Below are 16,359 nucleotides of genomic sequence, written 5' to 3'. Positions count from 1 at the left end.
TGGCACGAGACCGTGCTGAGGTCAAATCTTGCCGAGCTCAAATCAAGATTTCTTTTTACAATAGTGACCTAACTTTACAAGAAGATTATCCTTACTAAATTGTGTCAATGGGCAATAAAAAAAGGCGATTAATCAGAATATCGAACATGAAAGATGTGCCAGTTAGTTTCCAGCATTCATATGTTCATCATCCTTTTAGTTTCTAACATTCATATGTTCACCATCCTTTTAGTTTCTAACATTCATATGTTCACCATCCTTGGGGAAGGTAGAAATGAAAAAATACCCGGCATGGTGGGCGACCGAGTCGGCCTGTTTCACCGTAACCGTAAAGAGTAAACCCGAAAGAGGAATGGTCATTCAACAAAAAGAAATTATCCCATCTAGTGCTTGAGACAAAGGAAAACTGCATAACTCAAACTGTCTTATTCATAAAATTAATCCATATATCTCTAAACCCATTTTCATATGGTAATTACTATACTGTAACCTATGATCAATAGGTTTTTCTCACTGTATTACATTCGATAACGTGATTCAAAAGTCATCCGTTTACTTATCAGTTTCGGCGAAGAGAAGTCCGTTATCCCTCCACTTCTTAGAAGGGTTGGCTTATCATTGTACCAAGTTTTGTCTTCTTTGCATGAACATACTAACTTTCAAGCAGCAGCGACCTTTCGGCCATCTTCGATGAAGTAAATAGCATTTTCTGGGACCTGAAAACGGAAGGTACCAAGAGAAGAAAACTGTTACATGATTTAATATAAAGATATCATGCTTGACTTAATCTTATTAAAATACTACATCTCATACGCGTCTAGAGAAGAACAGACATGATTATGGAACACTCTTCTTAATACCAGTTACTATATTGTCCAGGCACCACCCAGGCTATATATGGTACAAAGTTTTTCATTGGCATACAGTCTGCCCTAGACCACCCAAGGCTTCACTTTCTGACCAATCTACACATCAAATCAACCCAAAAGGCATAGCCGATATGTAAGACAAGATATTATGGTCTAACCTAGGTTGGGAAGGTCTTCCTAAGCAATGTGGGACTAAGCGCTTGCACAAACACTTCCGTCCACATCAGTACATCACATGACTAAGACGCTATAGCCTGTATTAGAGGACAACGTGAATATATTTCCTAGATCTTTTTTCCCTTTTAGAAATTTGGGAAGTGGGGAAGAGAAATACAAGCATCTGAATCTATGTATGATGATCCTTTTAGAAGGAATCTAATATTACAGGGTTCAATTCATAGAATATTGTGAAGTCTCAAAGTTCGAAAAGAGCACAACAATTTTTGTTTTTTTCCTTGTTCGATCATTCAGGTACTGTCTAGTTTGTGAGCTTAGGCTAAACGTAATAAGTAGAAGAGTAGAATGGAACGGTTTTCAGTTTTCATTCTAACATGGTACCAATTCAGTAGTGAAAAACTAACAACACACATGTCAAATTCACATTGATGGGACACATGAGTCACGTAAATAAAATAAAAGGACGAAAATGGAACAGTTTGGACATAGATTAATGAAGAAGTTAGAATGCATTACATCAGGCCAGGTATCTGTGATGAACTCCACAATATCATATGATATGTCTCCCTGGACATCAATTTGCTCCTTTTCAGTTGGCCCCTAAAAAGGACTATCGGAGTTAGATAAACAGAAGCATCAAACTATACCACATACCATCCGATTTATGGAACCAATTCACCTTAACAACAGACGCTCCGGATGCGAACTTTCTCCCTAGCTTCTTTGAAGCATCACTCAATTTAACACCTTAAACGTAATTGCAACAAAAATCATTGAGTTAGAACATTGGATAGCATTAAGATCATCAAACTTTTGAAATGACTACTGCATATAATGAACTTTTAAGCAAAAAACAACTGTGCTGATGTTGCTTACCGAAGAGGTCTAGTCCTTTCACGATGGTCACACACTTTCGCTTGTTTCGTACAACTTTTTCAATAATAACTTCTTTCTTATCCTACACAAAAGAAATTTCATCCTCAGTCTTCATTCTCAACTATGATGGAGAGTTGAAACTGCATCTAGTAAATCATTACTATGAAACAGAACCACTAATATAAGACAAGTGGTAGTCCAATAACACAAATTTTTAATCAACAAGCACAATAGTAGGAGCATAATATTGAGATCATTTTGGATATATGGTCACCGTTTTTTAATCAATTATACATTAAAGAGTCTAGACACCAACAATCGGATAATCATCGTAAGAATAAACTTACTGGGAGCTCCTATTTTTGTTATTGCAGAAGCAAATGATGAAATTAGACAAAATGGGGAAAGTACAACATACTTGAACAGAAACCAAGTGAAACCTTCAATTTCGATTACTCAAAAACATGCAAAATTCACGCGGACGAAATAGCAGTATCTTAAAAAAGGACCCGATAAAACCTATGATCTAATCCTGAATTTTTTAATTCCTTTTCTGGTTGCTAACCTATCGGTATGGTCTTTGACCTTCCTCACCCCCCAAGTGTTCTTGAGCCTTTCTCACCCTAAAAGCTAGCTCAAGAGGTGAGTGTTTCCCTTGCATTTGTAAAGTGACCTCCACCTCATCGGCTCCTCCCACAACCAACGTGGGATCACTCCAATGTTATATGTGTTCAAAGATTGTGCTTCGACAAACGTTTGTTTCTTCATGATAACTTTTCATCAATCAAATCTACCATGGATATTGGTAGATATTTATTCATTCTATGTTTCATATAATCATGGTCATGTGTTTCGAAAGATATTATCGGTGAAAACTTAATTACTTAACTTCATGCTCATGGAACCCTACTCTTTTCTCGTTCGAACTTCACCACAAACAATTAGCTAACCTTCTTTCAAATAAAATTATCCACAAAATCCTAAAAATTTTCTTAAATAATAGTATAAAAAACTGATAACAAGCACTCTAACAAATGATGTAAAATTCAGTGAGAAACTTATGAGATTGATATTCAAATAAACCACTAAATGATCTTACTTTCTTCTTAATCTTCCCACCAGGAAGACGTTTTACTTCTTCTTTAGATGTTGAAGTACCACCATCTGCAACAACAACAACAAAAAATACACCAAATTTACTACTAGTATTGAATTAATGAACAAAACTTGAAAACAAGAAAACCCATTAATGGGGTTACCAGTAGAAGTTGCAGGAGTGGCGCCGTCACCACCACCACCACCACCGCCGAACGTAATTCCGACCGATTGAAACTGTTCGGAAACCTTATCAGCTTCTTTGTCATTTAGTTCTGAAAACAACAATGAAATCAGTTGAGAGAGAAAAACAACAAAGACTCCCCCAGATATTGAACAGATTTAGCGATTAGGGTTTTGGGTTTTCATTGTTTATACCTTTGAGGAGATCAGGGTAAAGTTCAGGAGCATTCTCGATCAACCAAGGCTTGCATTTCTCAAAATCAGGTCCAAATTCACAATATTCTGCAGGTAAACTACAAACAGGACAATATAAAACCCTAATTCGTTGAGGTTTCTCCGCCATTCTTTGATTTTGATTTCTCTTCTTAATTTCTCTTTAAAACTGTTGTCTTTTTTCTTTTTTCTGAACAGAATAAGTTTGCCGGGAATTTACGCAAGAAGGAGAATATATACCGAAGTACTTCTATAAGCACCGCAACTAGGATATTTGCAGATGAGTTCTATAGACACTCCCCACATATTATCAGTGCTTATCACTAGCACTCTGTTTGGGGTTCCAAAATCAATGCTGACAACTAAACACGAGGCTTGCACTCGTTCCAGGACTAAACCCAACACCTTACGGCACGAGATGATGACAGTCATGTACCACCAGTATCGGCATTCTATGAGATGTTAAGCTCCGGTAAGGTTCTTCGCTTTTGCATCAAATTAAACTACCTGCCCCACCACCGCTTCCGATGTTTCCCTCCTAAACTCTTTTTCCTCCTCATCTTTTTTCCGCCCAAAGATGTGTCTTATAGCAACTTAGATGAAAGAAACAAAATGTACAAACGATTTCTTTGTAAATATGTCCGGTTTAGCCACTATAAGTGGCTGTTTTTTTTTACTTGCTTAGTGATAACTTGTCGGAAAACTATCTCTTGACCTCTCTCTCCAATTTATGTTCGTCCACATACCTCAGTTGAAATGTTTCTCTGATATGTGTTAAGCACAAGAATATATATTGACTATATGAAATGTAGGTAGAGAGAGTTACTCGATTGTCAGAGTCACGTACCGGGGTGGATGTGCTCGACTCTGAAAGTTGATCGGAGGTTAAGGTTCCGGTGAAGAAACTCACAAGTCATATTCTTAATTAGTAGTATTAGCTAATTAAATGAACTATTGGTTTTTATAAGGAACCATGATTATTGGTTGTTGGATCAACTTCATGATAATTTTATAAATTAAGTATTATCTTTAACAAAAACTTAATCAAACAACAAACTCTGCTAAAATTTACAACAAATAAGAGAAGAAAAGAAGAAATTGGTATTACACAATTTTAATAATCAAAATGTCCATCTCCAAATCTTAATTCGAAGATCAACCTTACATATAGGATGAGAAGATGAAGATAAACTTGAAGAAGTTTTATTACCTTTAGAAGAAATCAAAGATTGAATTCCAACACAAGTGACCCTAATCTTAAATCTCTTAGTTTTCAAATTACCCATCTTTACTTCCACTTTAGTTTCTAATTCAATCTCCAATCTTGTTCAAAAAAAAATTCAATCTCCAATCGTAACCCACTTTTCTACTTCAAATTTGATTTCAATGAACTCGAAGAAGAAGAATCAAGAACATTATCACCACTATTAGTACTAATTGAACCTTGTAATATAGTTGTGTTCTCCTGTCCATGGATGAAAGATGAGAAATTTCCATTACCCACATTAATGTCATAGATTTAACCGAAATTGAGATTGAATCGTAGAAGAAGGTGATCTTTTTATTAGAGTTTCTGAGTAGAAATGGTGAGATCAAGATTTGAGTTTAGATGGTTAATAGAATCATCTTTGAGGTTGTTGTAATGTTGAATTGATTGAATTTAAGAGCTGCGAGTGAGAAAGAAGGTCGCTGAGGACGATATAGAACCCAAATTGCAGTTCCGGCAATGGCAGAAGGATGATGATTCCAACGATTACACTGGTGGACCATAGACAACAAGAACGACAAATGGTTCTTGAGCTGCGGCACATTGGTGGTTGTAGACGGTAAGCCGGGCGGGTAATTGAGATTTAGTTGTGGGGAAACTTGGGTTGGTGATTGTTGATCCAGGATTATTCATGGTGGGGAGTTTTGAGAAAGAGAGTCCTATAATCCTCCCACTTTCTCTCTAGATTACAGCTAATTTTGGCGGTTCCCCAATTATTGTTTGTGCAAAAACGCTGGTTGGTCAGAAAATGGGGACCTTAGCCGGAAAGCTGATGTTGCCGGCTCCCATAGGTTCGGGTATGTAGAGAGAAAAACATTTTGACCAACGAGCGCCTGCCACATCAACTTTCGGACTGAAGTCGGCTCATTTTCTTGCCAAACAACAGTTCTCTTGTTTGACCGAAATTTGTGATCAGCGGACTATATGCCCTCGACTATTAAGGCTGACACGCACGAAAGGAAATGATCGGTCTAGATTTGAGGGTCAACTCTCCCCGTCCAACGACCCATAGCCCCCGTGATAAAAAAAAAACGGGTTGCCCAAAGGCCAGAATCCAAGGCCTTTAGCCTAGCCCAATCGACAGTCCTACTGGCGAGCGAATGACTTACTCTACCCAGCTAGAGTCAATGAGAAAACTATTCTGTCCTCTTCTGCTTGCCAAAACATAATACATTGTCAAATTTATCATGGATAGAATATATTTTCGTTTCATCCAACCGAGAGATTCTAGTTCTGTATGTAACCAAAAATCTCAATAGTAAAAGAAAGAAGCTTAAATTTTAACATGGAAGATAATTTTTCACAAAGTTTCTAGGTAAAAGTAGCAAGCAGTGAAGACTTACCAGTACCGTTTACTCTGATTCCTTCGACGATGATCAGATACAAATATCACCCACCCATATTGTCTCTGCTGATAATCTTGAAAACTAGTCGAGAATCGGACACCTTTCTATACTCAAAAGATGTTTTTGAATCATCTATCTGTTTCGTTCTTGTCTTGCTGAATATCGACTTTCGTTAGGTTAAACCAAGGTCAGTTTTTCATTGACAATCTTTAAGCTCGCCTAGCCTGTTTTTCAATCACATGTTCGTATCGTATCAGCACAAGAAGATATTATCTAAAACTAGGTCTTAGTGCATAACTATATCATATGGATAGACCTTTTTGGTACTTTACGTTTTTGTCGTGTTTGATACAAGGACTTGGTGCTGACATTTAAGTGGGTGTGAGATTTTATAAGCATTATCTTGTGTACATCCATATTATGCTTTTAGGGTAATACATGAAATGCCACTTTAAAATGTGAGTACTTGAGCTCAAGACTTGGTCCTGGCTCGGCTTGGTCCGAGGCTCCGAGCCCGAGCATGGTTGAGTCTCTCCCACGCCACACAGTAGAAGACTCAACCATCAAGTATAGAAATCTTACATTTTTATGTACAAATGATTCTTCTTCATTTGTTTTCTCTAAAAATCGAAGAAGAAAAAGTTATACTTGATGGTTGAGTATAAAGTAATGGTTGCTCTAAAAGTATAGAATGGTAAGTATAAACGACCTAATAACAAAGGCAGGAAAAAATACAAGCAAAACCATTGCCCGTGTTTTGCCATATTCCACTCAAACACAAAAACTAGATAGTGTCAACACTTGGTTGCCCAAGTGGTTGATAGTGTTGACATAAACTCCACACCCTGGAGGTCCCAAGTTCGACTCCTAGAGGAGGTGGAATTGATGGATGTTGAATTTGGGTATTAAAGGTATACATAATAGTAATAAGTTTGTTGGGCTTTAGGCTCTATCTTGTCAGACTTTAACCCCCTTTAATTATTGGTGTAACTTAGGCGGTTATCGTGCTTATCACATCTTGATGATGTATAACCATAGATATGCATCAAAGTTATATGCTTTCATTACTCATTGTTTGTAAACAGAAAACGAAAGAACACTACAACGAAAAGATGTTTATATCTCGCAGAAATGCTTGGCAAGGTTAATCTAGTATAAAGAAGAGTGAATTGATAGAAGGCTGAAATTTGGTAAAACGATTACCTTGGAACTTTAATACTTCTGTACATAAGCATGATACTGAGCAAAACCGGAATCATCACTAAGCATAAATGTTCCAATGAGTGCCCACTAATGATGTAATGGTCTAAACCATATATTTTCCTGTCGGCGAGACCCTCAAATTTCGAAAGAAGGTAAATCCCTGCACAAAATTGCTTTCAGATACTAAAAAGGAAAGTTAAGAAAAAAATATATGCACGGGAATTTAAAAGTGGAGTAAAATTATTTTATTTGGGTACGTATGCATCAATAAAAATATCAAATGAAAGAAAAAGATACATAAGTGAACACATAACAAGGAACTTCACAAATGCCTTTGTCGGGTCATTTATAGGGTATAGAGCAAAATCTAATGACCCAGAACAAAGTAGAATTATCGGAATTAGCTCTAGAACGGTGCTCGTGTTAGCAGAATATATGAACCTAGTCTTAACAAGCTCAATTTCCAACAAGGACCACGGAAGAAATTGCCTACAATCCTGTTCATTTGCACTAGGAAATACTAGCACAAAAAAAAACTAGCACTGAAGGATGGGGATTGGCTAGGATCGTCCAGAGGGTCGATTCCTGATCCCCGATTCAAGCTCTATGAGATGAGGAAAATTACAGACAAGACTTTAATAAGTGAGGAAAATAGTATTGCCGAATATTTTTTTGCTTTATCTCTGGTAAACCAAATCATTTCATTTTCATGAAAAAAAAATTGAAAGTGCATTTCCAACTGAAAACTCGTACATCATCTAGGATGAAACCAATTAGAAACCTCCATATAATTTTTTTACGTTCATAACCTAATTGAGGGAGAAAAAAATCTAAGTTTACGAGACTCGTAATCTTTACCTGCAACCCAACACCAATATCTCGAATGTGTATACTTAGGTGGAAATAAAAATGCCAATGCTGGAATTGCAATAGATGGAATTAGTTGGAATATCATGCACAACCTAAGATCGTCAAAACTCCTGCAACCAGCTAACATAGCAAATTCGGAAGAAAGTTATGCTATATTATATATGTTCCCAACCATATGACATAATTAAAACAATAAGCAACATGACATGAGATTATAACCTTTCATAAGCAACGCTAACAAGAGCAAGCACCACAAGTGAAAACAAACACGTAACACCAATTCTTTCGCCCACCCTTTCAACAACAAAAACAGAAAGTAACGAAGAATATGCAATCATTATCTGCATCAGAAAAAAACACTTTATTAGTATATGTGTTATACTTGAGTTGAACCACACAATCTTGTCATATAAATTGTGAGTTGGTGACTCTGGGTGGAACCATTAACTGGCTAAAATCGGCTAGTAGCCGGAGTAGACGACTTAGGATTGGTGCCTTTGGGGGTTCCTAACAGGTCGAATGATCTTGGATATCGACTAATTACCCCAAGCCAGACAGTAAGACTATCCTATAAGAAACAGCCTCTCTCAATACAAATTATTGGTTTCGACTTAGCCTCTAATCTAAAAGGCTTCAAATTTTCAGAGCAAATGGTTGTCAACATGTTATAAGGCTAGGAGACGTAAATAGGTCAGAGTTTCAGGATAAATCCCAATTGGAGCCTCCGTGATTTTAACAATCTAAATCCCAAGGAATGAAATTTCATTTTCGGTGGAAATTTTGGTTTTGGCGGAAATTTTGGTTTTGGCGGAAATTTTGAAATGTACTTCATTGACAAAGCATTGTCAAGAAACACTTAGTAAATTTCGACTTCAATGGAAACTTTGGTAGGCATGGAAATGGAAATATTTCGCTCATTTCGAACGAAATATTTCAACATTTGATTCCTTGCTTTGCCCTAATAATCAAACAAAGAACATAGGTTTGAAGAGAAATGCTAACATGGTATAAGGCTGGGAGACCTGAATAGGTCAGAGTTTTGGGATAAATCCCCAATTGGAGTGTCCATGATTCATGAAGGTGATATACATTATAGATATTAACAATCTTAACCCTAATAATCAAACAAAGAACATAGATTTGAACAGAAATGCTAACCGGAATTCGATCCCAAATAACTCGATCATCATCAGGCTTGAGATGATAATAAGCAGACCCAAATGCAATTGCCACAGTTCCAGCAAAGAAGAAACCCCAACCCCAAACTTCTCCTCTCAAACTACAACCACCCAATCACAAAAAAAATACCAACCATCAAATTCTCAACTATATATATGATCAAAATGAAGAAAAGGTGAAACTTTAGATAAACAAATCAGTGAGAAAAGTTAACCTAATCACAAAAAAGTTGTTTCCTTGAAAACAAAGGATGAAACCAAGAACACCCACAATCAAAAAAGGGAAATTTGAGATAACATTCAAGGTATTTGGAACTCCTGAAAAAAACCCAGAAACAAAATGAGGATTAGAATATGAAAGAAGAATCGTATTATAAAAAAAATAGAAGGAAAGATCAGTAGAGGGTTTGATAAGGGTTAGTGTAAACCTAGGAAATTTCTCATGTCAGAGAAGATATGGTATTTGGGAGAGTGAGGAAGTTTAGGTGAAGCCAACATTAAGAAGAGAAAAGAGAGAAGAGTTAAAACCCAGACACGTGTTCTTTTTGCTCTTGGTAATAGAGGTTGCATCATCATCACCATCTTCGTTGTATTCATCTTTCTCTCTCTACAAATCTCTATTCCTCTCTCTGTTTCCGTTCACATTCAAATCAAAATGTCTCAAAAAGTTCCAAATACTGATATTTATCGGACCCCCATATTGGTGTATCTTTCTTTTTTTTTTTTTTGTTGAACTCCATATTGGTGTATCTTATCCGATGTGAGACAATTTACCATTCACATATCCATGTCAACCTCCAAAACACGTACCCAAACCAAAAATGTAATACCTAAAGAGGGAGTTGATGTTAGTGTTTCGATTTCCGTAACTCGTTTGACCCAAATGGACTTTAAAATCAAACAACACAAAACAAGAAATCAAAATATAACCGAGACATGTTAGCTTAGGTTTATGAGATGATTATTCTTTGATTTTAGAAGCGAGTCACGCTTTAGAGATAATTTTCACCTATTAACCTGAGTTTTAAAGAATTACATAACGAAACGTATATACATATTTTTCATTCATATACCCATCCAAATCTATTTAGCCTGTGTAACTTTGGTCTTTTCATTTCTACGTCGCTTTAGCCTAAGAGTTTATCGTTTAATTCTCCTATGTCGATACATCGCGTATTGATTCTCATCTCGGGTGCATGCAAACAAAGACACAACCAAGGAAAGTCATTTCAACAACAAGCATTTCTTTTATTGGTTGTGGTTTTTGAATGTTATATTTCTTTTCGATGTCTCCCCCTCCCCCTCTTTGGGTTATAAAGTGTCCGTCAGGTCACACGTAGTACATGACAAGAGGCTAAAGGTTACGTCAGAGGCTCTTGTGAACATGAAGGTATTAAAGATTTTTTATTTTTTTTGATGAAGATGAAGGTATTAAAGATGTATGATTGGGAGTTTGTCATTGAACAATTCAAGAAAGAGGAGTATAAGTTGTTGTTAGTTGTCACATTTGAGAAAGCATATAACGGTTTTGTCTTTTGGGCAGCCCCTGTTGTGGTTTCAAGTGCTACTTTTGCAACTTATAACTTTCTTCAGATATTTTTAGATTCCATTGAGCCCCTCGAACTACATGCTATGCAGTGGGTGATTCCTCTCGATGCTCGTAATTTGTTTACCTCTATAAAAGCTTAAAATCTGAGTGGCGGTAAAAAACAACGTATTCAACTTGCTCGTGCACTTTATCAGGATCCAAATATATATATATATATATATATATATATATATATCTTAGAAGATCCATAGTGCAGTTGATGTTTATACTGCAACAAGATTATTTAATGTAATATCAAATTCTTTTATCCTCCCGTTAATGTTTTTGGTGGGTCTTTTAACTCCTAGTGATGATTTCTTACTTTGGGTTATGTAGGAATACGTCACAGGAGTTTTATCAAGGAAGACAGTCTTGCTAGTTACACACCAGGTGGATTTCGTTCCGACATTTGATTATGTTATGGTCCATAGTTTAGAAGTGAAATCCTTATGCTGCATAATTTAACGCCACACTATTGTCAGTCTCAAATGATATTTCTTTTTTAGGGAAGGTGCTTAAAGGACCGATCTACTTAAAATAAGTCTGATTGGATGTATCACCCTCGTCTTTCTGATGGATAGATATATTTTTATGTGAGATGCTGGAATCACAAAAAATTTTGACAAAAAAAGTTCACAGCTGATGTGGCGGTTGTGATTTTCATCTCTCAACGACCTAGATTTGGTCAAAGTTTGAAATCACACCCGCCACATCAGCTGAGAACATTTTTTTGTCAAAATCTTTTGTAACTTTATCATTTCTCTATTTTTATAGTTGCTGTAGGAATTAGTTCATCAACCACTTAGAGGTATTAAATGTTTTGACACCATGGGTAGAATTATTAAATGAGAAACTAGATAAAAAGATACACAAATAAGAGCACCTATGTACAAAACTTTAAAGTGTACAAATATATGGAAATATGAAAGAGAGAGAATCGTGCTGACTGATCGAAAATTTTGTCAAACATTCTCTTTACACTTAGCATTTCCTTATATAAAGGCCGCGGCTTTGGGGCATAACAAAAAGTCTCTAAGGAATAAAAACTTAGTCAATCAAGATTGACTTAAAACACATACTTATTTTTTGACCCAAAAATCTTCTAAGTTGTCTCTTACCCCCTAATCATCATCTTCACCTAACCTCAGCCACACCTTTCAATCACCAAAAGCCCCTGTTACCATCACTGCCAAGAAATTAAATTAGGTAACCAGAGCACCTTTCTAAGTTCATCACCTTTCAATCACCTTTCAATCACCTTTCAATCACCAAAAGCACCTTTCTAAGTTCATCTATTACGTGAGTTATGGATTTGTTGTTGTTATGATGAAAGAAACTATAGGGATGGGTTTTGAAATAGGTTTTCAAACCTGGTAAGGGAGGGTCTGCAGGAGATGAAGATATCATCTCTTTGCCGATTCTATTGTTGTTAATCATAACGCAGATGATAGATAGGTGCAACCGGACATAAGAACAAAACCTAAGTCTCTCTCTCTCTAGCCTTGATCCTTCTATGAATAAGAAATGAGGAGAAAATTTGGTTTGGCGAGAAGGGTGATTGAGTCTATTACTGTAGAATTCCTCAGGTCGACAATCAAAGATTGGGGTTTTGGTTTTAGGTAAGAGAGTTGATAGAGGAGAAGAACCAAGATTTCTATTTCCCTCCTATGAGTTTCTGTTCAGTTAACCTTAATAAATCAGGAAAGGAAGAGGAAGAAGAAGAATGGAGAGAGAGAGAGAGAGAGGAGGAGAAAGATGAAGGTGACATGGTGGTGGTGGTGACGGTAGCGAAGTTGTGGTAGTTGGAGGTTTTAGGGTTGAGCTGAGGTAAGGATGAAGATGAAGATTAGGGGGCAGTATACAACTTAGTAAAATTTTGAGCCAAAAAATAAATATGTTCTCTAAGTCAATCTTAATTGACTAAGTCTTTATTCCTCAGAGACTTTTCTTTATTCCCCAAAGTCGCGGCCTATATAAAATACACTATTGCTTCTTAAGAAACCCCAAAGAAAAAAAAGAAAGCAAGAGAGAGAGAAAAAAACATGGAGGTGGTAAATAATGATGAATCACTACCACTTATTGAAAGACTGAAGTCTTTTAGGTATGTATGGATATCTTCTTCTACTAGTACTACTACTTTGTCCACCAATTCAGTTTTGTTTTTCCTTAAGGCTATAAATCTGCTGTTTCTGATGATGATGATGAACTAAGGTTTCAATATCATAAATTAAAGATTTGAATTCTATGCATCTGATGATGTGTTTTAATGAAAAAATTTACAAGTAGGTTAAGTTTCATGATGATTTTTTTTTTCTTCCCACAATTCTTTTTTTTTTTTGGGGGAGGGGGGGGGCTTAAAGGTTATATTAGTATTTCTATTAAGATGTTGTTGAATTAGGGTTTCAATATTATAAATTAAAGAGTTCTTGTGCTGATGCATCTATTATATATTGGCCTAATAAGAGTTGTTATTGTGCCTAGGCCTAATAAGAGTTGGCCTAATTATTAAGTATTGTTTTTTTTTTAGTATTAGGTTTTCTAAACCTTAGCTATGATGTTTTAACGTTCTTATTGGGTTTGAATGTTGTTGTTTCAGGGAAGAAATTTCTAATTGTATAAGCAAGTGGAGGGAGTATTATCTTGAAGACAAGTTGAAATATGCAGATGATATATTTAACAAAGTGCGAATTCGTATCGGCAACTTGGCGAAGAATGGTGGATGTGGAGCATCATCGGCACTATATATTCGACCATGCTAAGTACGAAGATTTGCTTCACGAAAATAAGCAGATGAAGGTACTACTATTACTACTACTACATATATAGATGATAATGAAACAATTTTTCTCAAGGAATTGTCTATCTATATATGTCCGTAGGCCTATGTAGTTGGTCTCCGCCGCCGAGAATCTCGGGTCTCATCTCGATTCTCGGCCCTCTAGCGAGACGAGACTTGGCCGAGACACCGAGTTAGGATTTGGCTGACAATATTTTCATATTTTTTCTTTATTAAGAATGATTGGAGTAAGTTTGTGTTTAAAGTCCAAAGAATTGAGGTAATGAAGAATCAGGTAATTAAACTTATTACTTAGTACCTATTAGCCATACATCTTTTTAGTTTCTCGGTCCCGTCTCGGTCTCGGCCTACGGCCGGACCAAAACAGAGATAGAGACCAACTACATAGCCGTAGGCATAATTTACTAATTACCTCTTTCTTTCTTTCTTTCTCAAGGAGCTGTTTGTTTTGTTGGATGAGGAACATGAGGCTTTCATTTCCAGTTATAGTAAGAAATATCTTGGGGATGAGATTGATAATTGTCTCAGGAAATTATACAAGGTAAATTAGTACTCCTAGTAAACTGCATGCTGGACTCTATTATTATTATTATTACTATTATTATTCATAGGATATTAGTATTTGTTTTGGATCTTAATTTTTGGATTTATTATTGTTAAAACAGATTGAGATAAAAACTGGAAAGATATCGAAGGACGACTGTCAAAGAAGATGTTCTAGTGTCATATATAATATGTTTCAAGGAGTACCGGACCTTGACGAAAAAGAGTTAGCTGATTACGATGAGGACAATCATAACTATGTTGTTCTCAGGAAACAAATGGATGACATGATAGATTGCATTAACAAGTGTGATGAAGTTGGAAATCACTTAATTGACTTGAAATATTGTATTTCTCTTATAACTGAAGCTATAGATGGAATAGAATGAGAGAAGGAGAAGAAGAAGAGTACATGATTACTTCTTGGAGGACGACAGCAATGGACTGTGGTGGTGCTACTAAATAAATTTCAATGTTGTTGTAGCGGTAAGCGTACTACTACTACTACTACTACTACTACTACCTTAAGTTAAATTACAATCTAACTCTTATTTAAAGATTAAAAGTGTTTTAATGTTAAAGTTGAATTGATTGTTATATTTAGTAGTATCATTTTATTATGAGAGAAAAAGAGATGTGCTTTTGTGATCATCACTTAATCAAGAACATTAGCAAAACAGTGTGATCTCCAAGGCCAAAGCCAATATAACTTGACTCTTGTGTGCAGAATTTTCTAGGCTAAGATGTTTGGACCTAGCTAATTAATCTTACTTAGATATTCTTAATTAATAAACAGATAAACTAATTAGATAATATTAATTAAATATTACTCACATTTCAAAACTTATTCATAGCTGAGCCTGTCACTCAACCTCCAAGTGAGATTCTTTAAGCATTCAAGATACTTCTAGACGACTATGCATTGAGCCGTATCTCAAGGATTCCGGCAATTGTATTTGGGAGGGTGAGGAAGTTTTGGTGCCACCAACATTAAGAAGAGAAAAGAGACAAGACTTAAAACCCAGAGACAGGTTCTTTTTGCTCTTGGTTGTACAGGTTGCATCATCATCACCATCTTCGTTGTATTCATCTCTCTCTATACAAATCTCTCTCTCTCTTTCCGTTCACATTCAATTCAAAATGTCTCAGAAAAAGTTCCAAATATGGATATTCACACGCCCAATACTGGTGTATCTGATATCATACCATGAGTATCCGGGTCCGTATCCGAAATTTCAGACATTTTCTTAAAATTTGAATACGATTACAGAATATTCAGATATTCTTTGACAGACTTAGTGTCAACCCCCAAAACCCATACCCGAACCAAATAAAAAAGTATAGGTAAAGAGGGAGGTGATGTTTGTGTTTATTTTTCATTGCTAAAATCTAGTAACTCCTTTGACTCAAATGGACCTTAAATAATCAAACAACAAAAAAGAAGAAATCAAAATATAACCAAGATAAGTTCATTTCTTGGGAGAATTTTGAGAGAGAAACAAGAGAGGGAGAGAAAAAGTCCCATTAACCGTTTGGTTGAAGGCACATGGGGGGCTGCCTGGGTTACACCAAGTTCCCCTACATGTGAGTTGTGCCGACCCTAAGAACATCTCCAACTCCACCTGCTCTTTTTCCTCCAAAAATTTCAGCACCAGCTCAGCTTAAAAAATTCAGCTCCAATCGCAATTTTTCTTTACGCCTAAAATTTATGCACGTTGGAAACGCGTGTGTGAAATTTTTGTAGACTTGTAAAAAATGTGTGTAAATTTGTGTATGTAAGAAACACGTGTTTGAACTATTTTCGAAATAATATTTTTTTCTTAAATTTGAGAAATTATTCGGAGATCGACACGTTGGTGGGATGTATTTTAATTATTAATGCGTGAGTTTTTATTAGAGTTTTAAAAAATTAAAACTAAATGAAGTTCAAGAAAAAAAAGAATAAAATTAATTACTTCAAAAAAGATAATAAAAAAATTGGAGAAGATCCTAGCCGTTGGATAAAATCGAACAGTTAGGATCAACCCCAACATGACCGTTCGGAATTCCCAACGGTCATGTTGTGAGACTTCAGTTGACCCTAATATTAGGGTCGACTGAAGTAGTCGATTCAGGCTGAGACTGGGATTGCATTACCTGACAGAAGCTAAAAAT

At 36.0% G+C, this 16,359-nt stretch overlaps 3 protein-coding genes and 1 pseudogene across 4 annotated transcripts; 1 reads left to right on the top strand and 3 right to left on the bottom strand.

Annotated features, from left to right (window-relative positions):
• Positions 1-407: 407 nt before the first annotated feature.
• LOC147540677 (translation machinery-associated protein 22-like) lies at positions 408-3,623 on the bottom strand. Its single transcript, XM_086640155.1, has 7 exons — positions 3,396-3,623; positions 3,182-3,292; positions 3,022-3,086; positions 1,923-2,004; positions 1,726-1,793; positions 1,563-1,646; positions 408-716 (listed from the first exon to the last, which is right to left on the bottom strand). The coding sequence occupies exons 1-7, from the start codon at positions 3,541-3,543 to the stop codon at positions 660-662; spliced, it is 615 nt and encodes a 204-aa protein (XP_086496281.1). The 5' UTR covers positions 3,544-3,623; the 3' UTR covers positions 408-659.
• A 1,067-nt stretch (positions 3,624-4,690) lies between these two features.
• Positions 4,691-5,248, bottom strand: LOC147540676 (NDR1/HIN1-like protein 3; annotated as a pseudogene).
• Positions 5,249-5,808: 560 nt separating this feature from the next.
• LOC147540674 (Alkaline phytoceramidase (aPHC)) lies at positions 5,809-15,775 on the bottom strand. 2 transcript variants are annotated; one of them, XM_086640154.1, is made up of 8 exons: positions 15,665-15,775; positions 9,706-9,936; positions 9,493-9,595; positions 9,258-9,378; positions 8,319-8,440; positions 8,088-8,209; positions 7,230-7,389; positions 5,809-6,250 (listed from the first exon to the last, which is right to left on the bottom strand). In XM_086640154.1, exons 2-8 carry the CDS (start codon positions 9,872-9,874, stop codon positions 6,223-6,225), a joined length of 825 nt encoding a protein of 274 aa, XP_086496280.1. In that variant the 5' UTR covers positions 9,875-9,936; positions 15,665-15,775; the 3' UTR covers positions 5,809-6,222. The 2 variants fall into 2 exon arrangements, with proteins under 2 accessions (XP_086496280.1, XP_086496279.1); XM_086640153.1 differs by lacking the exon at positions 15,665-15,775 and having other exon boundaries at positions 9,706-9,943.
• On the top strand, positions 12,612-14,723 carry LOC147540675 (uncharacterized). The gene is made up of 4 exons (XM_086643358.1): positions 12,612-12,966; positions 13,462-13,661; positions 14,099-14,203; positions 14,328-14,723. Exons 2-4 carry the CDS (start codon positions 13,524-13,526, stop codon positions 14,592-14,594), a joined length of 510 nt encoding a protein of 169 aa, XP_086499484.1. The 5' UTR covers positions 12,612-12,966; positions 13,462-13,523; the 3' UTR covers positions 14,595-14,723.
• Positions 15,776-16,359: the final 584 nt, after the last annotated feature.

This window comes from Eschscholzia californica, unplaced genomic scaffold (assembly GCF_041429995.1).
Source record: "Eschscholzia californica isolate CP2 unplaced genomic scaffold, dmEscCali1.0.p SCAF_5, whole genome shotgun sequence".
Classification (NCBI taxonomy): domain Eukaryota; kingdom Viridiplantae; phylum Streptophyta; class Magnoliopsida; order Ranunculales; family Papaveraceae; genus Eschscholzia; species Eschscholzia californica.
Note: the sequence above shows the minus strand (reverse complement) of the source record. Positions and strands in the feature narration are given on the sequence as shown.